The 27815-nt window shown below is 45.8% G+C and overlaps 1 protein-coding gene across 1 annotated transcript in view; it reads right to left on the bottom strand.

The window, feature by feature from the left end:
* PRPF6 (pre-mRNA processing factor 6) overlaps positions 1–27815 on the bottom strand; it is a 48447-nt gene that overhangs the window by 2428 nt on the left and 18204 nt on the right. Inside the window, exons 10-19 of the mRNA XM_070744442.1 lie at positions 26940–27158; positions 26034–26156; positions 23718–23839; positions 22188–22326; positions 18829–18948; positions 15166–15342; positions 12554–12687; positions 11292–11383; positions 9858–9972; positions 521–647 (exon numbers count right to left, since the gene is read on the bottom strand). Coding sequence (XP_070600543.1) covers positions 521–647; positions 9858–9972; positions 11292–11383; positions 12554–12687; positions 15166–15342; positions 18829–18948; positions 22188–22326; positions 23718–23839; positions 26034–26156; positions 26940–27158 — 1368 coding nt within the window. The remainder of the gene's footprint in view (positions 1–520; positions 648–9857; positions 9973–11291; positions 11384–12553; positions 12688–15165; positions 15343–18828; positions 18949–22187; positions 22327–23717; positions 23840–26033; positions 26157–26939; positions 27159–27815) is intronic.

The raw sequence follows: 27815 nt of genomic DNA, 5'->3' as shown, positions 1-27815 counted from the left end.
TAGGCGATCTCGCAGATACCCTGGTCCAGTGCCATGAAGGGCTTTATAGATGATGACCAACACTTTGAATTGTGACCAGAAACTGATCGGCAACCAATGCAGACTGCGGAGTGTTGGAGTAACATGGGCATATTTGGGGAAGCCCATGATTGCTTACAATTGTTTTATTGTATATTTATTTTATTATTAAGAGTTGGAAGAGACCTTGCAGGTCATCTAGTCCAGGCGTAGGCCAAGTTGGCTCTTCTATGACATGTGGACTTCAACTCCCAGAATTCCTGAGCCAATCATGGTAGTTCAGGAATTCTGGGAGTTGAAGTCCACATGTCATAAAAGAGCCAACTTTGCCAATGTTGGCAATGAGCAAGGACCCAAAATACCCAGTAACCTTCGTGCCTAAGGCGGTACTATAACTCACCATCTCCTGGTGGCAGGCCTAAAGTTCACCTAGCCAAACTTTCTTCAATTAGCAACGTCTCTCCATAAAGTCCCTGTTGGAGTGACGTGACCTTTTCCTTACCTCGGTGCCATGCTGAAGCTCAAATTTATAAAAGAAGGCCCAGGCATCTCCCAGGTCCGAATCGATCTTCACGGTCCGATGGAACCATTCTCGAGCCTTGGTTATTTTGCGTTCGCTCCAGAACAGCCTGCAGAGGAGGAGGAAGGAGAAGACAAGTTAAAGAGACCACAGACATCTTTCTGGTCAAAATTTGAGGAGGACGATCATTTGGCCAGGATGCTATAGGGCCGTGATGGCAAACCTATTGCACAAGGGACGCAAGGGATTCATTCATTCATTCATTCATTCATTCATTCATTCATTCATTGAAACATGGAAGACTGACGGCAGAAAAAGACCTCATGGTCCATCTAGTCTGCCCTTATACTATTTCCTGTATTTTATCTTAGGATGGATATATGTTTATCCCAGGCATGTTTAAATTCAGTTACTGTGGATTTACCAACCATGTCTGCTGGAAGTTTGTTCCAAGGATCTACTACTCTTTCAGTGAAATAATATTTTCTCACGTTGCTTTTGATCTTTCCCCCAACTAACTTCAGATTGTGTCTCCTTGTTCTTGTGTTCACTTTCCTATTAAAAACACTTCCCTCCTGAACCTTATTTAGCCCTTTAACATATTTAAATGTTTCAATCATGTCCCCCCTTTTCCTTCTGTCCTCCAGACTATACAGATTGAGTTCATGAAGTCTTTCCTGATACGTTTTATGCTTACGACCTTCCACCATTCTTGTAGCCCGTCTTTGGACCCATTCAATTTTGTCAATATCTTTTTGTAGGTGAGGTCTCCAGAACTTCATTCATTCATTCATTAGATTTGTATGCCGCACCTCTCCGCAGACTCAGGGCGGCTAACAACAATAGTGAAACAACATATAACAAATCTAATATTTAAAATAATTTTTAAAAAACCCCATAATTTAAAAACCCAAACATACACACAAACATACCATGCACAAATTGTATAGGCCTAGGGGGAAGGGCATATCTCAGTTCCCCCATGCCTGACGACAGAGGTGGGTTTTAAGGAGCTTACGAAAGGCAAGGAAGGTGGGGGCAATTCTGATCTCTGGGGGGAGTTGGTTCCAGAGGGTCGGGGCCGCCACAGAGAAGGCTCTTCCCCTGGGTCCCACCAAGTGACAGTGTTTAGTCGACGGGACCCGGAGAAGGCCAACTCTGTGGGACCTAATCAGTTGCTGGGATTTGTGCAGCAGAAGGCGGTCCCGGAGATATTCTGGTCCGATGCCATGAAGGGCTTTATAGGTCATAACCAACACTTTGAATTGTGACCAGAAACTGATCGGCAACGAATGCAGACTGCGGAGTGTTGGTGTGACATGGGCATATCTGGGGAAGGCCATGATTGCTCTCTCAGCTGCATTCTGCACGATCTGAAGTTTCCGAACACTTTTCAAAGGTAGCCCCATGTAGAAAGCGTTACAGTAGTCGAGCCTGGAGGTGATGAGGGCATGAGTGTCTGTGAGCAGTGAGTCCCGGTCCAGATGGGGCCGCCACTGGTGCACCAGGCGAACCTGGGCAAACGCCCCCCTCGCCACAGCGGAAAGATGGTGTTCCAATGTTAGCTGTGGATCGAGGAGGACACCCAAGTTGCGGACCCTCTCTGAGGGGTTCAATGATTCCCCCCCCAGGGTAATGGACGGACAGATGGAATTGTCCTCGGGAGGCAAAACCTGAGTCAGCTCCATTAGACATGTGTGTGCTAGACAGCTGATTTTCAGCCTTAGTGAAGGTCATTTCGCCCTCTGGACGCTTCCTTCTGGTAGCTGGATATCTGCTGGATCACTCTGCATCCTCTTTAAGAGGCTGGATTCTCAAAGTCCAGCTTTCCCCGCTGATTATCCCTTCTTTAAATATTCCATTTATTTATTTGTTTGATTGATTGATTGATTGATTGATTGATTGATTGATTTCTATGTCGCCCTTCTCCTGGGACTCAGGAGAATATGTAGAAATCTATATAACACTACATGTTATTTCACCAGAAGAGCCCTTCACTCCTCCACTCGAAACAGAATATCCTACGAAAATAGACTAACAATCCTGGGCCTAGAAAGCCTAGAACTACGGCGCCTAAAACACGATTTGAGTATTGCCCACAAGATCAGATGCTGCAACGTCCTACCGGTCAATGACTACTTCAGCTTCAACCACAACAACACAAGAACACGCAACAGATTCAAACTTAATATTAACCGCTACAAACTCGACTGTAAAAAATATGACTTTAACAATCGAGTTGTCGAAGCGTGGAACTCATTACCGGACTCAATTGTGTCAACCCCTAACCCCCAACACTTCTCCCTTAGACTCTCCACGATTGACCTCTCCAGGTTCCTAAGAGGTCAGTAAGGGGCGTACATAAGTGCACCAGTGTGCCTTTCGTCCCTTGCCCAATTGTGTTTCCTTTATTATTATTATTATTATTAATTAGATTTGTATGCCGCCCCTCTCCGTAGACTTGGGGCGGCTTACAGCAATGATAAAAACAATATATAATGATAAATCTAATAGTTAGAATCTAAAATAACAATAATACATTTAAAAAGTCTAAAAAACAAGAAACCCCAATATATAAAAAACATACATACAGTCATATCATACACAGAAAACTACATAGGCAGGCATAGATGTTTTATCTCATATATCATATATATTTTCTTCCTTTCATATATCTTCTCCTCTATTTTATATTTTTATTTATATATATTACCTCATGTCTATTCTCTTCTATATGTATTGTGTACAGTGTTCCCTCGATTTTCACGGGTTCAAACTTTGCGAAAAGTCTATACCACGGTTTTTCAAAAATATTAATTAAAAAATACTTTGCGGGTTTTTTCCCTATGCCATGGTTTTTCCCGCCCGATGACATCATATGTCATCGCCAAACTTTCGTCCACCTTTAATAAATATTTTTTTTAATAAACTTTAATAAATAAACATGGTGAGTAATGATCTAAATGGTTGCTAAGGGAATGGGAAATTGCACTTTAGGGGTTTGATGTGTTAAGGGAAGGCTTCTGATACTGTTCATAGCCAAAAATAGTGTATTTAATTCCGCATCTCTACTTCGCGGAAATTCGACTATCGCAGGCAGTCTCGGAACGCATCCCCCGCGAAAATCGAGGGAACACTGTATTGGACAAAATAAATAAATAAAATAAAATAAATAAATAAATATTTAAAAAAACCACAATTAAAAGTTAACAGCACATTCGTACATCATTCATCTCACATTCATTCAATGGGTGGGGCAAGGTGTTGACAATTCAATGGCCCCAGGCCTGCTGGCAGAGGTGGGTCTTTAAAAGTTTTGAAAGGAAATCCCTCAAGAGACTCAGAGCAGCTGCCTCTGTGCCATGTTATAGGGACCGACTCTGCACAGGGGGCACAAGAGGCGCCCGTCAACACCCAAGGAGTTCCAGTTCTTGACATCTATTAAAAAGGCTGCTTGGCAGATCATGCTGTTCCACCATTTATGGTCTAGTAAGCACAACTGGGGGAACAGAAGATTTGTGCCTTCAATTTGTGCCTTGAAACCGCTGGGTGAGATCATCCTATGGCATGGGGTGAGGTATCATCAATATGCCGATGATACCCAGCTTTACATCTCCACCCTAGTCCAGTCAGCAAAGCAGTGGAAGTGATGTGCCGGTGCCTGGAGGCTGTTGGGGCCTGGATGGGTGTCAACAAACTCAACCTCAACCCAGACAAGACGGAGTGGCTGTGGGTCTTGCCTCCCAAGGACAATTCCATCTGTCCGTCAATCACCCTGGGCGGAGAATCATTGACCCCCTCAGAGAGGGTCTGCAACTTGGGCGTCCTCCTCGATCCACAGCTCACATTAGAGAATCATCTTTCAGCTGTGGCAAGGGGGGCATTTGCCCAGGTTCGCCTGGTGCACCAGTTGTGACCCTATTTGGACCGGGACTCACTGCTCACAGTCACTCATGCACTCATCACCTCGAGGTTCGACTACTGTAACGCTCTCTACATGGGGCTACCTTTGAAAAATGTTCGGAAACTTCAGATCGTGCAGAATGCAGCTGCGAGAGCAGTCATGGGCTTCCCAAGGTATGCCCATGTTACACCAACACTCCGCAGTCTGCATTAGTTGCCGATCAGTTTCCAGTCACAATTCAAAGTGTTGGTTATGACCTATAAAGCCCTTCATGGCACCGGACCAGTTTATCTCAGGGACCGCCTTCTGCTGCACGAATCCCAGCGACCAGTTAGGTCCCACAGAGTTGGCCTTCTCCGGGTCCCGTCAACTAAACAATGTCGCTTGGCGGGGCCCAGGGGAAGAGCCTTCTCTGTGGCGGCCCCGGCCCTCTCGAACCAACTCCCCCTAGAGATTAGAATTGCCCCCACCCTCCTTGCCTTTCGTAAGCTACTTAAAACCCACCTCTGCCGCCATGCATGGGGGAATTGAGATTCCCTTTCCCCCTAGGCCTTTACAATTTTATGCATGGTATGTCTGTATGTATGTTTGGTTTTTTATATTAATGGGTTTTTAATCGTTTTTAGTATTGGATTATTATTGTACGCTGTTTTATGATTGCTGTTAGCCGCCCCGAGTCTCTGGAGAGGGGCGGCATATAAATCCAATCAATCAATCAATCAATCAATTAAATAAATAAGTAAATTAAATAATTAAATAAATAATTATATAATTAAATAAATAAATAAATTGCCTAAAAGGAGGCAACTGCTACTTGCAAAGTCTGGTAGGTCTTAAAAGCAAGAGGTTGCTGAAAGCTATTGAAAAGGCATGTGCTTAACAACAGAACCAAGCAAAGCCACGTGGCCGGTGCCAAAAAAGAATCTTACTTTATTTTACTTTTATTTTGATCTCACCTTTGCTACTTTATATAGGTAACTCAAGGCAGCAAATATACCTAATACTTCCTCCTCCTCCTCCTCCTTCTCTTTTTCTTCACAATAACAATGCTGAGAGGCAGGTTGGATTGAGAGAGAATGTCTCTCGCCCGGCCAGCTTTCAAGCCTAAAGTGGGACTAGAACTCGCCACCTCCTGGTGATTGGCTCAAAGTCACCCAACCAACTTTCATGCCTAAGGTGGGACTAGAACTCACTGTCTATGCTCATTTTTGCTTGACTCTGTCAGGCAGTGCACGCAGTTTGTTTGGTTTTTTTAACATGATTTTTCCCTGACTTTTAAACATTTTAATACAGTTTGGTTTTTTCCCTGATTTATTCCATTTTCCCCCCACAAATTCCCTGATATTTCCCGAACCTCCAATTTCCCTGATAATTCCCTGTTTTCCAGGTTTGCTGGACACCCTGAGCTAACTGCTAGCTGTAGTTCAGCAGTTCAAATCTCACCACCGGCTCAAAGTTGACTCAGCCTTTCGTCCTTCCAAGGGGGGTTAAATGAAGACCCAGATTGTTGGGGGCAAGAAGCTGATTCTGTAAACCGCTTAGAGAGGGCTGGAAAAGCACCATGAAGCAGTATAGAAGTCTAAATGCTATCGCTAATGCATAGTCTATTGATGTTAATGTCTATGTGTCTGTTATAAAAAAGGACCAGCAATCAGCACCCAGATCAGCACAGATTAATTCCAAGGCTGATAACAGACCAACAATCAAATAAACAATACAGTGATCCCTCTATTATCGCGAGGGTTCCGTTCCAAGACCCCTCGCGATAATCGATTTTTCGCGATGTAGGGTTGCGGAAGTAAAAACACCATCTGCGCATGCGCGCCCTTTTTTTTCATGGCCGCGCATGCGCAGATGGTGGAGGTGGGGAGCGACAAAGTGCGGAAGCCGACAGATTGCAGCATCCGCTCGCCCGCCGTTTGCCGCTCGCCCGCCCTTCGCCCGGCCACCCGCCCTTCGCTCGCTGCTCGCCCGGCCACCCAGGTGCGGGGGGGTGCTGGGAAGCCCCCCAGGCCGGCTGCGACCTTTTAAAACAGCCGCGCCGCTTCCCAGCTGAGTCCTGAAGCCAAACGCGGAAGTGGGTTTTTTTTTAATTAATTTTTTTTTTAAAAATCGCAATATAGCGTTTCGCGAAGATCGAGATCGCGAAACTCGAGGGATCACTGTACCCCAATCAAGGAGCTGCCAAGAAAGGAAGGGAGGGAGGGAAGGAAGGAAGGGGAAGAAGGAAGGAAGGGGAAGAAAGAAGGAAGGAAGGAAGGAAGGAAAGAGGAGGAAGGAAGGGGGAAGGAAGGAAGGAAGGAAGGAAGGAAGGAAGAAAGGAAGAAAGGAAGAAAGGAAGAAAGGAAGAAAGGAAGAAAGAAAGAAAGAAAGAAAGAAAGAAAGAAAGAAAGAAAGAAAGAAAGAAAGAAAGAAAGAAAGAAAGAAAGAAAGAAAGAAAGAAAGAAAGAAAGAAAGGCTTTCAGGATAGAGATGGAAAAACGATGCTCAGTCTCCCTGGAATTTTTCCTCTAGTCAACCTGGGCCCGGGAGGGGTATCTGAGAGCACGCTGCCTGCTCCTTTGCTCATTAAAATAAGAATTCAATTAAAATCATGGGAAAGGACTGTGAGAGCTTTTCTGATGGAAGGGACAGTAACGAAGAGGGACTCCCTGGCAGTACCCCAAGGGCCCTAATGCATGTTTCCCTAATGTTTCACAGCCAAACAAAAAGGTCCACTCAGGCTTAATTGCAAAAAATAATAATTCTGCTTTGAGCCAACAGAAATACAACAAAGGTTGTCTCTAAACACAGGGCGGTGGCTTTTCTTGTTTTTCCCCCCTTGGCAAAGAACATGGAATAATAGGGTTGAAAGGGACCGAGGAGCTAGCAGTCTTCCAGTATTTGAAGGGTTGCCCCAGAGAGGAGGGGGTCAAGCTATTTTTTGAGACACTTGAAGGCCAGACAAGGAACAATGGATGGAAACTAATTAAGGAGAGATTCAACATAGAAATAAGGAGGAATAGAAACATAGAAGACTGACGGCAGAAAAAGACCTCCTGGTTCATCTAGTCTGCCCTTATACTATTTCTTGTATTATATCTTAGGATGGATCTATGTTTATCCCAGGCATGTTTCAATTCAGTTACAGTGGTCCCTCGATCATCGCGAGGGTTCCGTTCCAGGACCCCAAGCGATGATCGATTTTTCGCGAAGTAGCGGTGCGGAAGTAAAAACACCATCTGCGCATGCGCAGATGGTGTTTTTACTTCCACCGCCGCCCGCCCTTCGCCCGCCCACCCCGTTGCTCGCGCCTGGGGTTTCCCCACGCGCGTGCCGCCCGCCCGCCCACGCCGTTGCTGGGGCTGCTTCCCAGCTGGGAAGCGGAGCTGGGATGTCCCCAAGCGCGCGCGCGTTGCTGGGGCTGCTTCCCAGCTGGGAAGCGGAGCTGGGGTTTCCCCAAGCGCGCGCGCACCGCCCGCCCGCCCACCCCGTTGCTGGGGCCGCTTCCCAGCTGGGAAGCGGAGCTGGGATGTCCCCAAGCGCGCGCGCGTTGCTGGGGCCGCTGGATACACGCGCGTGCCGCCCGCCCGCCCACGCCGTTGCTCGCGCCGCCGCTGAGGTCTTACCGGGGCAAGAGGGGGAAGACCCAGGGAAGCCGCCCAGAAGCTTATCTGCCCGGCTGGAAACTCCACCATCTACGCATGCGTGGCCATAGAAAAAAGGCACGCATGCGCAGATGGTGGAGTTTACTTCCGGGTTGAAAACTAGCGATATAGCCCTTTCGCGATGCTCGAGGACGCGAAACTTGAGGGATCACTGTACTGTGGATTGACCAACCATGTCTGCTGGAAGTTTGTTCCAAGCCTCTACTCCTCTTTCAGTCAAATAATATTTTCTCACATTGCTTCTGATCTTTCCCCCAACTGACCTCAGATTGGGCCCCCTTGTTGTTGTGTTCATTTTCCTATTAAAAACACTTCTGAACCTCATTTAACCCTTTAACATGTTTAAATGTTTCAATCATGTTCCCCCCTTTTCCTTCTGTCCTCCAGACTATACAGATTGAGTTCATTAAAGTCTTTCCTGATACGTTTTATGCTTAAGACCTTCCACCATTCTTGTAGCCCGTCTTTGGACCCGTTCAATTTTATCAATCTCTTTTTGTAGGTGAGGTCTCCAGAACTGGACACAACATTCCAAATGGGGTCTCACGAGGCGCTCTATACGTCAGGATCACAATCTCCCTCTGCCTTTGGAGCCTGGAGAGGACAAAACGCGAGCCTTCTGGGCCCATCAGAAGTTGGGAAACAGGCTGTTTCTGGCCTCCAGAGGGTTTCCCGGGGGGGGGAGGGGGAGGCAAGGGAAGCTGTTTTCGCCCTCCACAGGCATTGAATTATGGGTGTAAGCACTCTCGCATGCACAATAGCTCGCATGCACGCTCTCTCAGCACCCGAGGGAAATAAGGTTCGCCATCACTGGACAAGGCCAACCAAGCTGCTTCATCAGTTCCCCCATCCCACTCCTGTTTATGTCAACTTGAAAGCTTTGCAAGTTGACACTACAGTTCAGTGACACTGGCCTAGGCTCTCAGCCTTTAGCAAATACAGTGATACCTTGTCTTACAAACTTAATTGGTTCCGGGACGAGGTTCTTAAGGAGAAAAGTTTGTAAGATGAAACAATGTTTCCCATGGGAATCAATGGAAAAGCGATTAATGTGTGCAAGCCCAAAATTCACCTTTTGCCAGCTGAAGCGCCCGTTTTTGTGCTGTTGGGATTCCCCTGAGGGGCCCCTCCATGGGAAACCCCACCTCCGGAAGTCTGTATTTTTGTGATGCTGCAGGGGAATCCCAGTATCTCAAAAACGAGTGCTTCGCTGGCAACAGAAGTCCAGAGGTGGGGTTTCCCAGCAAAGGGAGCATCAGCGAAATCGCAGCATCGCAAAAACACCGAAGTCCTCGAAACCCCACCTCTGGACCTCTGTGTTTTTGCGATGCTGCAATTTCACTGAGGCTCCCCTTGCTGGGAAACCCCACCCCCGGACCTCCCTTGCCAGCGAAGTGCCCATTTTTGCACTGCTGGGATTCCCTTGCTGCGATTCCCCTGCAGCATCACAAAAACATAGAAGTCCGGAGGTGGGGTTTCTCATGGAAGGGAGCCTCAGGGGAATCCCAGCAGTGCAAAAACGGGTGCTTCGTTGGCAACGGAAGTCCGGAGACGGGGCATCCCAACGGTGGGGGTGGGTTTGTAAGGTGAAAATAGTTTGTAAGAAGAGGTAAAAAAATCTTAAACCCCGGGTTTGTATCTCGAAAAGTTTGTATGACGAGGGGTTTGTAAGACGAGGTATCACTGTACTCCTTTTGACCTTTTTAAAAAAAAAAAAAAAAAGAGGGATCCTGGACTGTGTGTCCAGTTTAATATCTGCTTGACTTACTTGGCCACTGCCAGGAGGACGTGAGGATCGTGTTCGCATTTCTTCAGAGCGTCCACACTCTTGGTCTTGCGTTGAGGCCTGGCTTCTAAAAAGATGGCTTCCGACCACAGAATTCCTAAAAGGCAGAAGGGGCAGAAGTCAAAAACTGACCCCGGAGGGGGGCTTGGGCAATTTGCTGCAGCTGGTTAGCCGCGGTCAAGTGAATGAGAATATCTCAGCCATAACTTTTACAACGACCTATAACTGTAATCGACAGGTTCCATTGTGGTCCTTGGTTGAGAACTACCTGCACTTTAAAAAGAAAAAAGAAAAGGAAAATAAATTAAATAGGATGGGATGGGATAGAACAGAGTAGCAGAGAATAGAATAGCAGAGAAGAGTCCTTCACTCCTTCTCTCACAACAAAATATCTTACTGCCCCGAGTCTACGGAGAGGGGCGGCATATAAATCTAATTAATTAATTAATAATAAATAAATAAATAACTCCGCCAGACTTGAAATCCTTCGCTTAGACAACTTACAACTCCATCGTCTCCGTTCCAACTTATAGTTCATAAAATCATACACCAAAGTGTCCTACCTGTTAGTGACTACTGTCACGCTGAATATTGACAGCCCCAGAGACATTCAGAGTCATCCAGTAATTAAATAGTTAACTGTGTGTGTGTTTTATTAGCTCCTCCTATTATGATGTAAAATCCTGCCACGTCATTATAGCTCATATACGTCTTTATGCTTTTCTCCATTTTGATACAGTCAGTCCTGTGTTAGCAGCCATAATGTGAAGATGTATTTTTTATTTGTCTCTCATGACATTTTTAATTTTTTTACTTTTATAATAAAAAGAAACTTTGCTTTGACAACAAATGTCTGCTCTCTCAATCCATCGCCTCCAGAATGATTTAAGGTTCAAACGGACTTTAATTACCCTCATTCTGACAACTACTTCACCTTCAACTGCAACAACACACGAGCACGAAATCGATTTAAACTAAATGTCAACCGCTTCAAACTAGACTGCAAAAAATACAACTTCAGCAATAGAGTGATCAACGCCTGGAATGCACTACCGGATTCTGCAGTTTCTTCTCCAAACCCCCCAAACCTTTAACCTTGGATGAGTGTGTTCCAAGGCGCCAGAATAGAAGCTTTAGTTCCTAACACCAGGGGAAATTTGTCTTTTTCCGGGGTCTTAGGCGACCCCCGTGAAACAGACGTTCAACGCCCCAAGGGTTCCCGATCCCCAGGTTGAGAACCACTGTTCTAGAGTCTCAACATCCCTTTTTATGTCATGGCGACCAAAACTGGATGCAGTATTCCAAGCGTGGCCTTACCAAGGCATTATAAAGTGGTATTTATACTTTAATGTTAACTGCAGTGTATCATAGGGTCAGGCTGAGCAAATTGCACAACCGGAACGACGTCTTTCGCACCTGAGTTGGGACATTCCTGCAGCGCTTTGGCCATCAAAGTGTTGGCGATGTTCTTCAGCCCGGCTCTGTATTCTAAACGCACCGATTCCAGCCTACAGAAAGACAAAGCACCAGGTTTGAATTAGGAAAGGTGGAAGGGAGCTCCAGCAAGGCTTTTGCCTAACCTCCTTAAGGTTGCCTTCTTTTTTTGTTTTAGCATTTTATTTTATAGCTGGTCCTCGGCTTACAAGAGTTCATTTAGCGACTGTTCCAAGTTATTGCAATTGGGGGGAAAAAGTGACTAATGAGCATTTTGAATAATGGTTGAATAATTTGTTTATTTTTATTTATTTATTCGATTTTTCTATGCCGCTCTTCTCCTTAGACTTAGGGTGGCTTACAACATGTTAGCAATAGTACTTTTTAACAGAGCCAGCATATTGTCTGCGGAGAGGGGCGGCATACAAATTTGATAAATAAATAAATTGCCCCCACAATCCGGGTCCTCATTTGACCCACCTCGCAAGGATGGAAGGCTGAGTCAACCTTGAGCCGGTGATGAGATTTGAACCGCTGACCTGCAGATCTAACAGTCAGCTTTAGCGGCTTGCAGTACAGCACTCTACCCACTGCGCCACCTCGGCTCATCATAATGATAAATAATATTGCAGCTACCATTAGTTTCTCCCTCTTGTGAAGCAGGCTCACAATTTATCAACTTCTCTATCTAGTTAACAACCAATTTGGCCTGTCCTCTATCTACCATATGTAACAGGTAATTGAACAGTGGCTCCCCCCCCCCCCCCCCGCTCAATGTTCCCCAGGATTTTGAAAATATGAAAAATGTGCTGCGGCTCAAAAAATGTTGGGAAACACTGCTCTAACATATTTCAATGTTTCAATCATGTCCCCCACCCCTTTCCCTTCTGTCCTCCAGACTATACAGATTGAGTTCATGAAGTCTTTCCTGATACGTTTTATGCTTAAGACCTTCCACCATTCTTGTAGCCCGTCTTTGGACCCGTTCAATTTTTGTAGGTGAAGGCTCCAGAACTGAAATTGTGGGGGGGAGTGGGGGGAAGCTGATTCTACAGGACCGGAGCCGCCAAAGAGAAGGCCATTCCCCTTAGCCCCACCAATCGGCACTGCTTGGCTGTGGGCCGACCCTCTGGGATCTGACCGGCCGCTGGGATACACGAGGCAGGAGACGTTCCCGTAAGTAATCCTCTATTATTGTATTTCGCACATCTGCCACGGCTTGATTGACGAGCCTTCCTCCTTACCACAAATCTTGGTTCTTGGGATTCTTCAGACGAGATTTCTCCAAGATGGCTCTCGCTCGGGTGAGCTGACCGACTTTCTCCTCCAGCCTGGACAGCAGCAGCCAAAGGGGGATTGAGCCGGGGCATTTTTTCAGCTGTTGGGAAATTTAAAAAATGGAGAGAAAATGTTATAACAGGTAGTTCTCAAGTTACCACTGTTCGTTTAGTGATCTGATCTGAAAATAAAAAAGTAACTTATGGCCATTTTTCGTAAGTTGCAGCCGTTTCGTAAGTTGCAACATCCCTGTTAGTACAGGAGTACATGTGTGTTAGGGTTTGCCATTGTAAACCACATATTGTAAACTGTACCAAACTTGTACTGTCACTTTAAATGTTACAGTTGTTACTGTAAAACTGTACTGTCACTTAAAGGGTTAATGTGCACTCAAAGAGTTAACATTTAATTGCAGAGTAAATGTTCAAGGCTATGTTGTCATTGAAGCTATAAAAGCTCATGATGGTGCCTGGTCACTTCCTTGTTACTTTATATTTGCCAGAGACGGGGAGTTGTAAGCTCCGTGCTTATATTTAGCTTTGTGCTTTTATCTATCTTATTGTATTTTAGCTTCGTGCTTCATCTATATTATATTTTAGCTTTGTGCTTGTTATCTATATTCTGTATTGTTCTGTATTCGCTACGTGCATATTTTGGATTGTTTATATTTTGTTTATATGTAAATAATACTTATTTAACTAAGTCTGTGTCTTGGCCTTATCACACATCCACGCTGTGTTAAAATTCTCTGCTCGGTATTGTCGAAGGTTTCATAGCATAGCTATACCGGGACATACCAACAATCCCCATAAGTCAGGCGATCAAAATTCAGACACAGGTTCGAATTTATGACGGTTGCAGTCTCTTGGGATCACGGGGTCCACCTTTCGCGACCTTCTGAGGAACAGTCACTGGGGGAAGCAACTTTTGCTTACTAATCCTGTTACGAACTTCATAATTGCAGTGATTCCTCAATATAGGAGATTGCCTATTATTACCACTTTCTGGCAAATAAAACCCCCACCTGCTCATTGTGGGCAAAGTGGGTTCCCTTAATGACCATCATGTTTGTTTTATGACCGTTACATTTGCTTAAGGCCTTTCGTAAACTCTTTAAAACCCACCTCTGCCGTCAGGCATGGGGGAATTGAGACATCTCCCCCGGGACTATACAGTATGCATGGTTATGTTTGTGTATGTTTTTGCTTTTTAATAAGGGTTTTTTTAGTGACTTTTAAATTATTAGATTTGTTGTATATTGTTTTATTGTTGTTGTGAGCCGCCCCGAGTCTACAGAGAGGAGTGGCATACAAATCTAATAAATGAATGAATGAATGAATGAATGAATGAATGAATGAATGAATGAATGAACGAACGAACAAACAAACAAACAAACAAACAAACAAACAAGCAAGTCTCATTTAATGAAGGACTAGGGAAGACATGATAGCAGTTTTCCAATATTTGAGGGGCTGCCACAAAGAATAGAATAGAATAGAATTCTTTATTGGCCAAGTGTGATTGCACAACACAAGGGATTTGCCTTTGGTGCAGACGCAAGAAGAGGGAGTCAATCTATTCTCCAAAACACCTGAAGGCAGGACAAGAAGCAATGGGTGGAAATTAAACAAGCAGAGAAGCAACTTAGGAGAAATTTCCTGACAATTAGAACAATTAACCTGTGGAACAGCTTGCCTCCAGAAATTATGAATGTTCCAACACTGGAAGTTTTTAAGAAGACAACCATTTATCTGAAGTGGCATAGGGTTTCCTGCAAGGTCCCTTCCAACTGTTATTTTTAGAATAAGAGTTTCCATTGATTAATTGCTTCTTGTTCTACCCTCAGGTGCTTTGGAGAATAGCTTGACTCCTTCTTCTTTGTGGCAACCCCTGAGATACTGGAAGATTGCTATCCTGTCTCCCCTGGTCCTTCTTTTCATTAAACTAGCCATGCCCAGTTCCTGCAACCATTCTCTAAATGTTTTAGCCTCTAGTCCCCTAATCATCTTTGTTGCTCTTCTCTGCACTCTTTCTAGAGTCTCAACATCCTTTTTGCATCGTGGCGACCAAACCTGATTGCAGTATCCCAAGTGTGGCCTTACTAAGGCCTTATAAAGTGGTATGAGGACCCGGATTGTGGGGGCAATAGGCTGGCTCTGTTAAAAAGTGCTATTGTTAACATGTTGTAAACCGCCCTGAGTCTAAGGTGAAGGGCAGAATAAAAATTGAATGAATGGATGGATGGATGGATGGATGGATGGATGGATGATTGATTGATTGATTGAATGACTGAATGAATGAATGAATGAATGAATGAATGAATGAATGAATGAATGAATGAATGAATGAATGAATGAATGAATGAATAAATAAATAAGCACTTCATGTGATCTTGATTCTGGTAATGCATCTTAGAACTGTGTTGGCTTTTTTGGCAGCTGCTGGCTCAGATTTAAATGGCTGTCCACTCGGACTCCCAGATCCCTCTCACATAGAATTGTATTCTACTACCCATTCACAGAGATAAATACATTTTGGGACAGCCTGCAGACTTTTTTAGAGGACGAGAGGGGCTTACTCCTTGGTTATAAGCATCCCGGGCTTTTTCGATCAGTTCTTCCTGCTCTTCTATCTGCCCTTTCATCATCCAGAGCTTGGGGAAGTCTTCATAATGCTTCAGGGCTTCTTCGCAGAGTTCCTGGGCCGCGGCAATGTTCCCAAGCACCCACTCGAGTTTGACGGACTTCATGAAGACCTGGAAAGAAGCAGCAGAGGGCCCTTGACCTTCGACCCAAACCAGCGGCACCCCCACCTTGCAGGACTTTTTAAACCTTCCACCCAGAAGCCAAAATCTCGCAGATTTTTGGTGATTTTTGCCAATTTTTGTTTGATTCCACACATGCACAGAAACAAAAAACCAGCAGAAATCGGCGAAATGTTGCTTGTTTGTGCATCCTCGCTCAATATTTGGCTATCGGCACCTGCGCAGAAGCCGAATCTCGTGCTGAAGCGTGTGCCCACCTGATGCTACCAGGACGGCATCCTACCGAGAGGGCGTCTCCCACCATTTTGGTAGCAACCCAATACTGCTTCTACTCAACTACGCTGACTGTAAGAGCCTAGAAGCTTGTTATAAGTTGCTCCTAAGGCAGTCGCTGGCCGGGAATACTGGGAGTTGAAGTCCAGATATCTTCAAGTTGCCAAGGTTGGGAAACACTGTCCTAAGCTATCCTCAGCCTTTTAGAAAGGGAAAAAAGCCCTGCTAAGATTGGAAACTATAGATATGAATTTTATTTACTTAACAATGTTATGGGGGGGGGGGGGATGGGGAAAATTGGACTACCAACTTGTAAAATAACAAGTTAATTCTAATAGCCGCTCCGAGTCTTCAGAGAGGGACGGCATACAAGTCTAATCAATTACAGTGATCCCTCGATTATCGCGGGGGTTACGTTCCAAGACCTCCCGCGATAATCGATTTTCCGCGGTATAGCGGCGTGGAAGTAAAAACACCATCTGCGCATGCGCGCCCTTTTTCCATGGCCGCGCAAGGGCTTGCAGGTGGAGGCGGGGAGCGACGAAAGTGCGGAAGCCGACAAAGATTGCTTTGAATGTCGGCTGCCCCCGCCCCCCCAGCACCCGCTCGCCCGCCATTTGCCCAGCCACCCGCCGTTCGCTCAGCCGCTCGCTCGCCGCTCGAGAGCAAGAGGGGGAGAGATAGAGAAAGAGAGAGAAGGAAAGAAAGAGATGAGAGAGGGAGGAAGAGAGTGTGAGAGAGGAAGAAGCAAGATAGAGAAAGAGAGAGAGAAAGAAAGATGAGAAAGGAACGAAGAGAGTGAGAGAGAGGAAGAGAGAGAGAGAAGAGTGGAAGGAAGAAAGAGAGAAATGATAGAAAAAAGGGGAGAAAAAAAGAGAAATGAGAAAATGATTGAAGCAGAGAATGACAGGAAAGAAAGAGAAAGAGACAGAGAAGTGATTCTTGGTGATGACGTATGACGTCATCGGATGGGAAAAACCGTGGTATAGCAAAAAAACCGTGGAGTATTTTTTAATTAATATTTTTTGAAAACCCGTGGTATAGCGTTTCGCGAAGTTTGAAGCTGCAAAAATCGAGGGATCACTGGTGATCCCTCGATTAGCGCGGGGGTTACGTTCCAAGACCTCCCGCGTTAATCGATTTTCCGTGTTATAGTGGTGCGGAAGTAAAAACACCATCTGCGCATGCGCGCCCCTTTTTTCCCATGGCCGCACATGCGCAGATGGTGGAGTTTGCGTGTGGGCAGCGGGGAAAACACAGGGAAGGTTCCTTTGGCCGCCCAACAGCTGATCTGCTCCGCAGCACGGAAGCAGCGAGGAGCTGAAGATGGAGTTTCCCCGTTGCCCAGGCAAAGGGGAAACCCCATCTTTGGCTCCTCGCTGCTGCCGCGCTGCGGAGCAGATCAGCTGTTGGGCGGCCAAAGGAACCTTCCCTGGGTCTTCCTGCTGCCCAGGCAAAGGGGAAACCCCAAGAGAGCCAAAAGAGCACCGGGCCGGTTGGTTCCCAACCAAAAGAGTTTACCCCGATTGTCCTCGGTGGGGGAAAACAGCGTGTCGCCAGGCTCCCCATCTTCAAGAGAGGCGCGACGGCTAGCCAGGATCCACGCAGGGGAGAAAAGGTGCGCGCTCCCAGCCGCTGCGCCCCGCTTGGAGAGCAGCGGCGAGCAGAGCACAGAAGACGACGAGGCTTTCGAGGGCTCCAAGGCGGGCGGCGGCGCGTCCTTCGAGCACGCCAGCGGCGACCCCAAGCTGAAGGCGGCCACCACACACACACACGCCGCCGCCGCCATCCACCCCGCCGGGTTCCCCGCTTGCTACCTCTTCGCCTTCTCCCGCCTCCGAGGCCGACCAGCCCAAGCCGCAACAGACACACACACACATACACGCACTCCCTCTCTCGCGCTCACACAGACGCACTCAGACAGAAAAGAAAAAAAAATCCCCAAAAGAGAGGGACAAGAGGCAGGCGCAAAGCGGGGGCACAAGGGGAGCTGCCCGGCAGAGGTTGCTTTTTTTCTTCTCGTGGGCAAGTGGAGGGGGGGAGAGAGAAGGAAAGAGAGAGAAGGAAAGAAAGAGATGAGAGAGGGAGGAAGAGAGTGTGAGAGAGGAAGAAAGAGAGAGAGAAATGATAGAAAAAAGGGGAGAAAAAAAGAGAAATGAGAAAATGATTGAAGCAGAGAATGACAGGAAAGAAAGAGAAAGAGACAGAGAAGTGACTCTTGGTGATGACGTATGACGTCATCGGGTGGGAAAAACCGTGGTATAGCAAAAAAACCGTGGAGTATTTTTTAATTAATATTTTTTTAAAAACCGTGTTGTAGCGTTTCGCACTAATCGAGACCATGCTAATCGAGGGATCACTGTACTCCAAATGTGGTCTCACCAGCACTCTATATAGTATAAGGGGATCACAATCTCCCCCTTCCTGCTTGCTATACCTCTAGCTATGCAGCCAAGCATCCTACTTGCTTTTCCTACCGCCCGACCACACTGCTCACCCATTTTGAGACTGTCAGAAATCACTACCCCTAAATCCTTCTCTTCTGAAGTTTTTGCTGCTCATGCGCAGAAGCGAAGTATCACACAGAGGGGCGCAGCTGCACACGCATCCTGGAACTTCCTACCAGGACGGAGCTGCTACCCACCACTGGGTGTGGACACTCACATGTCCATAATAACACGTGCACACACGCTTTTGGCACTTGACGGAAAAAAGGTTCGCCATCCCTGGTCTAGTGGTTAAGGCCCCGGACTAGAACTTGTGAGTTCTAGTTTTGCCTTAGGTATGGAAGCCAACCAGGTGATTTTGGGCCAACCCAGGGAGACTTAGATTTCTATTCCTACTTTAGACGTGAAAGCTGGCTGGGAGACTTTGGGCCAATCACCAGGAGACTGAGAGTTCTAGTCCCACCTTAAGCATCAAAGCCAGCTGCGTGACTTTGGGCCAATCACCAGGAGGCTCCTAGTCCCACTTTAGGTATGAAAGCCAATTGAGTGACTTTGGGCCAATCCTCAGGAGTCTTTGAGTTCTAGTCCCACCTTAGACATGGCCACTGATAAGAATTCTGGGAGCTGAAGTCCATATAGTTAGAAATAGCCAAGGTGCATACAACTAACCGAGCAGAGGAACTGAAAACGCAGCTTTATGCATTAACGATTGAATTCCTTTCAACAGGTTTGCATTCTCCTAGCAGAGCGGACTTACTCTAGCCGTTGGGGCGCTGCTACGGGCCTTGGCCAACAAGCGCCTTGCTCGTTCGTATTCATTGTTTTCGGATTCCAGCTTCACGGCAGCCAGCCAAATCTCCTCGCTGTTAGGATTGGCCTGAAAATATAAGTATGTTATTTATTTATTAGTTATTTATTAATTGGATTTGTATGCCGCCCCTCTCCGTGGACTCGGGGTGGCTCACACGTCAACAATAAAACAGTATACAAAATACAACTGTAGCCAATTAATATAATTAGATTATTATTATTAATAATAATAATAATAATAATAATAATAATAATAATAATAATAATAATCAGATTTGTATGCCGCCCCGCTCCGCAGATTCAGGGCGGCTAACAGCAATAATAATACAATGTAAACAAATCTAATATTTAAGTTAATTTAAAACCCCAATTTAGAAACCAATCATACATACTGACATACCATGCATAAATTTTATAGGCCTAGGGGGAGGGAAAGTCTCAATTCCCCCATGCCTGATGACAGAGGTGGGTTTTAAGGAGCTTACGAAAGGCAAGGAGGGTGGGGGCAACTCTGACATCTGGGGGGGGGGTTGGTTCCAAAGGGTCGGGGCCGCCACAGAGAAGGCTCTTCACCTGGGTCCCGCCAAACGACATTGTTTAGTTGACGGGACCCAGAGAAGGCCAACTCTGTGGGACCTAACTGGTCGCTGGGATTCGTGCGGCAGAAGGCGGTCCCAGAGATATTCTGGCCCGGTGCCATGAAGGGCTTTATAGGTCATAACCAACACTTTGAATTGTGACCGGAAACTGATCGGCAACCAATGCAGACTGCAGAGTGTTAATGTGACATGGGTGTTTAAAACATTATAAAAGCTAAATATCAAAAATCATTCATTCAATACAACCAAGCATAATAGTTATTCAGTGGCCACAGGCTGAGATCTAATTACCCCAAGCCTGGCAGCATAAATAAGTTTTCAAACTCTTATGAAAGGCAAGGAGGTTGGGAGCAGTACAAATCTCCGGTAGTACTGTATGTCGCACGAATCCCAGCGACCGATTAGATCCCACAGAGTGGGCCTTCTACGGGTCCCGTCAACTAAACAATGTCGTTTGGCGGGACCCAGGGGAAGAGCCTTCTCTGTGGCGGCCCCAGCCCTCTGGAACCAACTCCCCCCCCAGAGGTCAGAATTGCCCCCCCCCCCCCTCCTCGCCTTTCATAAGCTCCTTAAAACCCACCTCTGCTGTCAGGCATGGGGGAACTGAGATATTCTTTCCCCCTAGGCCTCTACAATTTATGCATGTATATGTCGTATGGTTTTTAAATTGTTGGGGTTTTAGATATGTTTTATTTTTTAATATTAGATTTGTCTCACTGTTATATTGTTTTTGTATTACTGTTGTGAGCCGCCCCGAGTCTTCGGAGAGGGGTGGCATACAAATCTAATAAATAATAATAATAATAATAATAATAATAATAATAATAATAATAATAATAATAATGGTATGTCTGTATATATGTCTGGTTTTATAAGGGGTTTTTAGTTGTTTTAGTATTGGATTGTTACATGCTGTTTTTATCACTGTTGTTAGCCGCCCCGAGTCCACGGAGAGGGGCGACATGCAAATCCAATAAATAAATAAATAAATAAATACATGTATAACTAGTTGGGTTTTCCAATATATAACCTAAGCCAGCAATGTATGGTTAAAGGAATTAGCACTGCTTTAAGAGCTGGTGTTGCAATCAACTATAACAGGAAGTCAGCAGCGTCTCTCTTTCTCGGAGCCTAGAGCTTTGAAACTCTCCCTGATATCTCTCAGATTCTATGCTATATGACTATTCTATTGTAAGGACTAATATGTGTAGTAAGAACTATGTGTTCTAATATTAGTCTGTATATTGATTGCTGTATTTGTGAATGACTAGGATTGTTACTGACTACGATATTTGCCTAATGCAAATACAGTGGTACCTCGGTTCTCGAATGCCTTGGTTTATTCATTCATTCATTCAATTTTTATGCCGCCCTTCTCCTTAGACTCAGGGCGGCTTACAACATGTTAGCAATAGCACTTTTTAACAGAGCTAGGCTATTGCCCCCACAATCCAGGTCCTCGTTTTACCCACCTCGGAAGGATGGAAGGCTGAGTCAACCTTGAGCCGGTGATGAGATTTGAACCGCTGACCTTCAAATCTACAGTCAGCTTCAGTGGCCTGCAGTACAGCACTCTACCTGCTGCGCCACCCCGGCTCATTATGGTTGTCGTACATTTCGGATACCGAACAAAATTTTCAGCAAAAATTTCCTTCGGTATCCGAACAAAAATTCGGATACTGAACAGCCACAGAAAATGTTGTTAATTATCTGAAATGTTACTGCCGGGGGCAGCTGCAATCCCGGCAGCTTCTGGGGGCTCCTTTCCTCAGTGCTTCGTCGTTACCTGTAGGCAGCTGCACCAACTTTCTCCTTCCCGGCGACGGCAACGACGGCGGCTTCCCTTCGAGGAGCAACAGCGCCGGGAACGTCACGTGATGAAGGGAAGCCGCCGGAGCCATCTCAGCAGTTGCCTCCGCTCCAGCAGCTTCCCTTCATTACGTGACGTTCCCGACGCTGTTGCTACTCAAAGGGAAGCCGCCGCTGTTGCCGCCGCCGGGAAGGAGAAAGTTGGTGCACCTGCCTAAAGGTAACAAGACAAAGCACTGAGGAAAGGAGCCCCCCGAAGCTGCCGGGATTGCAGCTGCCCCCACCCTTCCTGCAGCTTGGAGCGCTTATAGAGCTCCTCAGATTTTTTATCCCATAGGAAATAAAGAAAATAGATTTAATTGGTTCCCAGCGAGTCAACAGGGGCTGGGAACCAATTAAATCCATTTCCATTATTTCCTATGGGATAAATTAATTTGGTACTCAACCAAATCGGTTCTCGACCACACTTCTGGAACGAATTGTGGTCGAGAACCGAGGTACCACTGTAATATTTATACATTTAATGTATGTGGTCTGGTTATTTGGAGTATTGCTCATATTTCTGGAATATTAGCTGGATATCCTCCACCTCCACGTTTTCCGATGTGCAGGGGTAGTATAGCTTACTCCTCAACACCTAACTAAGTCACAGAGGAAAGGAGATGAGAAAAATCCCATTTCATCAATTGTATGTATCAGGCGGAACCCTCCACTTCTTCTTTTGTGCTATTTAGTGGCACAGAAACCATCTGCACCGTGCAGGAAAGCTGGGGGATTCTGGGAGTTGAAGTCCACGCCTCTTCAAGTTGCCAAGACTGAGAAATCCTGCTAGAAAACATTTAACTCCATGTTTCAAAGCGGTCACTACAAAGGGATGAACGCCACCACGCGTACTCACCTGGAAAGCCAATGCCAGAATGCTTCTGGCCGCAGGGACATCTCCGGCCAACCATTTGGATTTTGCCCCCATCAGCCACAAGACCTCAGCCTTGGGACAGTGAGCCACAGCCCTTTGCAAAAGAGCTTCCAAAGATTCCCTGAAAGTAGACAGCAACCAAAGGAAATTAAGAATGCAAATGTCTACAAGAACAAGGGGGCACAATCGGAGGTTAGTTGGGGAAAAGATCAGAAGCAACGTGAGAAAATATTATTTGACTGAAAGAGTAGTAGATCCTTGGAACAAACTTCCAGCAGACGTGGTTGGTAAATCCACAGTAGCTGAATTTAAACATGCCTGGGATAAACATAGATCCATCCTAAGATAAAATACAGGAAATAGTATAAGGGCAGACTAGATGGACCAGGAGGTCTTTTTCTGCCGTCAGACTTCTATGTTTCTATGTCTAAGAGGTGGTAGTAAAATGATCACTTGGTCAAGGAATTTTGACTATAATATTCAATTGGTGCCAGTGGTAGATGCCAGCGCTAAAACGTTTTATACAGATTTTCTTTGTATGAGGCCAACATTGTGAATTTGTAATTTTTTTTCCTCCAGTTTTCTCGTAAAAAAACAAAAAAAGAATTGGAGAAAACAAAAATTACAAATTAACAATGTTGGCCTCATACCAAGAAAATCTGTATAAAACGTTTTAGCGCTGGCATCTACCATTGGCACCATTGGAAAAAATGGTCGGAGCCGCCAGAGAAGGCCCTTCCCTGAGGTCCCGAGGTCCCACCAACCGACATTGTTTGGCGGTTGGGAACCGGACAAGGCCAACCCTGTGGACTCTTACTGATCGCAGTGAGGTATGAGGCAGGAGGTGGTCCCACAAACATCTTGAATTGCATCCAAAGATTGAGTGGTAACCAATGCATATAACGTAAAGTTGGAGTAATACGGGCGTACCATGGTACACCCGTTATTGCGTGCGCCGCTGCATTTTATACCAGTGGACGTCTCCACTTCACTTATAAAGTGGTATTAACACTAACGCTAAATTTATTTGCACGTAAGTACAGAGCAGCGCACACAAAATTATAGTGTCCCACTATTTTTAATAATAATAATAATAATAATAATAATAATAATAATAATAATAATAATAATTTATTAGATTTGTATGCCGCCCCTCTCCGAAGACTCGGGGCGGCTCACATTATACAGACTTAAAATCCCGAGTTCATAAATTCCAACATAATTGTATGGAAAGGTTTCAGGTTCTCGCACACTTACTTAGATGTTGATTTCTCGGGATTGAGAAAATTTGATATGAAATCGTGGGTTTTTGGTTTTTTTTAATGTAAAATGGGATGGAGAGGCTGTAATTCACCAGGTGCATTTTTTGTCTTTAAAAACGGAACCAAAGGGGAAAAACCAGCCTGGATTTATTTTCCTCCAGTGGAAACAAGTGAAGCGAAAGCCAGAACCATCGCCACAACCAGGTTTACGGGAGAAATGCTTGTGAAAGGGCAGAAGGGGGAAACGTACCTCGTTCCGTGATTCTTTTCAAAATAAGCCGCTCGTAACCAGACGCTCTTCTTGCTCGGGAAGACTTGTAGGGCGTAAGCGTAAATTGCCCTGGCGCACTCCAAGGCATTGTGGGCCACACACTGTAGAAGGGAGGAACATGAGTCGAAGAAGTTGTGTTTTAGTGGCCTATCTTATAATCCAGTGATGTCGAACCTACTTTTCCTCGGGTGCCGAAAGAGCATGCGCACATGCTATCACGCATGCGCGAGGGCTCACACACATAATTCAATGCCTGGGGAGGGCAAAAACAGCTTCCCCCGCTCCCCGGAGGGCCTCTGGAGGCTGGAAATGGTCTGTTTCCCAACTTCTAGTGAGCCCAGTAGTCTCCGTTTTCTCCCTCCCCAGGCTCCCATGGAGCTGGGGAGGGTAAAAATGCCCTCCCCCATTCCCCTGGGGGCTCCCTGGAAGCCAAAAACGCCCTCCCAGAGCCTCTGTGCGAGCCAAAAATCAGCTGGCCGGCACACACATGCACGTTGGAGCTGAGCTAAGGGAATGGCTCGCGTGCCAGCAGATATGGCTTCGCGTGCCACCTGTGGCATCCGTGCCATAGATTCGCCATCACTGCCATAATCTGATCTATAGAGGCAGTCCTCGACTTCAAGAGGTTCTTTTAGTGAAAGTTTGAAGAAGTCACAACGGCACTGAAAAAAGTGACTTACGGCCATTTTTCCACCCTGTAGCATCTCCATAGTCGTGTAAACAAAATTCAAACGCTTAGCAACGGGCTCATATTTATGACCATTGCTGTGATCCAAGGTCACGTAATCCCCCTTTTGTGACCTTCTGAACAGCAAAGTCAATGGGAAACCCAGATTCACTTCAACCCAGATTAGGGGGTGGAAAATTGGGATAAAATAATCTGCCTACCAGGTATTCACCTGGCTAGTCTGTGGTCTAGTCAGCTTCAGCACTTTAGTTTGCTGGTTTTGAGCCCAAATGCTTGCTTTTTATCCCCTGGTTGGGGATAAAAAACAGTTTCTAAAACACTTCACTGATCTCTCTCTTCAGAGTGAAACAAGGAGTAAAGCGGGCAAAGAGAAGAGCCCTTTGCTAGCAAAGCACAAAATCCCTTCACTCCTTAGCACCCTGTTAGGGCTCAAACAAAGGTGGAAGATTGCTTGCTTAGAAAATGAGGAAGATCACTGTTAGTTAGGGCTGAAAAAGGGGTCAGCCATGAAAGAATCAGGCAAAAGGAAGATTGCTCAGCTAGCAAAAGATTGTTAGCACCTTGTTAGGGCTAAAAAAGAGCCTAGCAAAAACTATAAGATGCACCCAAAATTTCAGTCTCTTTTAAGGCTGTGTCTTACGTTCCAAAAATACGGTATTATAAAGCCAAGCACAGTTCAGTAATGACCTGCATAATGACCAGCACAACCTACAACAGTTATTCCAGGTACAGTTATGCATGTCAAGGCTATCTGTATGTCAGAAACCATTTTGTGCAAACGTTTCCATAAAACCTCATCCAAAAGGTGCTTTTTTCCCTACAACCTTCGAAACCCAAGGTGGATGGAGCTTCAATTCCTAGCAAGCTAAGTAGTGCTTGACTTACAACCACAATTGAGCCCAAGATTTCTGTTAAGTCGGACAATTGTTAAGTTAGTTATGCATTGGAAACCGCAAGTCCAGCTGGCCAGCTCACCCATGCCTATTTTTTGGCTGTTTTCCAGAGTGGTTTTTTGGCCTGGAAATGGCCTGGAAACGGCCTGTTTTTTGGCCATCTTCAGGTCGTTTTCCAGTGCCCTGGTGCCCACAAAGACCAGCAGCTGACGATGGCGCACATGCCCACAGAAAGGGCCCTGTGTGCCACCTCTGCAACATGTGCCATAAGTTCGTCATCGCGGGGCTACAGTGTCTCACTCAAAGAATGGCCACTACAGTTACCTCTTACCGGTGCACCCTCTGAGGCCGTCGTGGGTGTGAGCGTACCTAATGGGCAAGTTAGCGCAAGATTTGGCTTCTGCGCATGCGCAGCAAGTGAAATCTCGCGTGAGGACGTTTTGGCAAATGTCAGCAATATTTTTGCTTCCGCACATGTGCAGAAGCAAAAAACCGCCAAAAATCACAGAAATCTCACTTGCACGAGCGTCCTCACATGAGATTTCGCTTGCTGTGCATGCGCAGAAGCAAAATCTCAGAGGGGCGTATTGGGGGGGCACGCATCCCGGAATTTCCTACCGGGACGGTGCACCTGCGGGCACCAGCTGCTGCCCAGCACTGGTCCTACCTCCTGGTCCTGTCCTCAGCTTCACACCTTCAGCCTTTTTTACTTACGCTATCAGCATCTTCCATCCAGGTGTGCTTGCGATCTTCCTCTTCGATCCCAATCCCAATCACTGCTCTCATGATGGCTTGGCAGGTGGCCACACTTCCAGCTTTATCGCATTCTTCGGCATCCTAGGAAAATTAATAATAACAACAATAATAATAACAACAACAACAACAACAACAATAATAATAATAATTAATTTATAATGCCATTTTAACAAAGGGCATAACAGCATGTTAGCAATAGCACTTTTTAACAGAGCCAGCATATTGCCCCCACAATATGCTGGCTCCTCATTTGACCCACCTCGGAAGGAGGGAAGGCTGAGTCAACCTTGAGCCAGTGATGAGATTTGAAGGGAAAGAGCCTTCTCTGTGGCGGCCCCGGCCCTCTGGAACCAACTCCCCCCGGAGATTAGAACTGCCCCCACCCTCCCTGTCTTTCGTAAATTACTCAAGACTCATTTATACCGCCAGGCATGGGAGAGTTGAGATAGCTCTTCCCCCTAGGCCATTACAAGTTATGCATGGTATGTTTGGTTTTATTATAGGGGTTTTTAGTTGTTTTTTATTATTGGATTGTACATGTTATGTTTGTTATTGTTGTTAGCCGCCCCGAGTCTGCGGAGAGGGGCGGCATACAAATCCAATAAATTATTATTACTGAACTACAGCTAGCAGTGAGCTGAAGTAGCCTGCAGTACCACACTCTAACCATTGCATCACCCTGACTCTTGTCTTAAAAGTTGCCAAGATTGGAGACGCCCGATCTAAAGCAGCTTCTCTCAGCTTCGTGCCTTAGAATAATTTGGGACCCCTCATTACAAAAGGCCTGGAAGACAACACGTTAGCAAAGTCAGGCTTTCAAAGAGAGAGAGAGAGAGAGAGAGAGAGATCCTCCTCGGCAGGTACCTGGATCCACTGTTCTCGGTTGATTTCCACCCCGTTCGCCCTCAAGGAAGTTATGGCTCGGTCAATGATCTTCTCCACCATTTGAGTGTTTCCGTTGGCCTCCTCCAGCTTGGCAGCTGTAATCCAGATGTGCCGGTCGGTCGGGATGTTCTCCCGGGCTTTGTTTAAGACCTTACGAGCGTTTTCATAGGTTTCGAGCCTCGCCAGGGCAAGCCACAGCTGGAACAAAGGAAAGGGAAAGAGTTTGACATGAAGGCTACCCAGCTGCCTCGTAACACGTCTTCTCCTGATTGATAGTACAGAATGCAGGGAGCCCTTGGCTTATAACTACAGTGTTCCCTCGATTTTCGCAGGTTTGAACTTCGTGAAAAGTCTATACCACGGTTTTTCAAAAATATTAATTAAAAAAATACTTCGCGGGTTTTTTCCCTATACCACGGTTTTTCCCACCCGATGACGTCATATGTCATCGCCAAACTTTCGTCTGCCTTTAATATTTTTTTTAATAAACATCAATAAATAAACATGGTGAGTAATAATCTAAATGGTTGCTAAGGGAATGGGAAATTGCAATTTAGGGGTTTGAAGTGTTAAGGGAAGGCTTGTGATACTGTTCATAGCCAAAAATAGTGTATTTACTTCCGCATCTCTACTTCGCGGAAATTCGACTTTCGCGGGTGGTTTCGGAACACAACCCCCGCGAAAATTGAGGGAACACTGTATTCGTATATTGACCTTTCTGTCAGTGTGCACAGCCTGACTACTATTTTGAGACAACTCAGGAGCAAAATCCAGTACATGGAAGTTTGTCTTACAAACAGTGGTTTATGTACAATGGTACCTCTGCCTACAAACACCTCTACTTACGAACCTTTC

The sequence above is a fragment of the Erythrolamprus reginae genome, chromosome 3 (genome assembly GCF_031021105.1).
Source record: "Erythrolamprus reginae isolate rEryReg1 chromosome 3, rEryReg1.hap1, whole genome shotgun sequence".
In the NCBI taxonomy this organism is placed as follows: domain Eukaryota; kingdom Metazoa; phylum Chordata; class Lepidosauria; order Squamata; family Dipsadidae; genus Erythrolamprus; species Erythrolamprus reginae.
The sequence above is the reverse complement of the archived record's forward strand: the minus strand, read 5'-3'. Positions and strand labels throughout refer to the sequence as shown.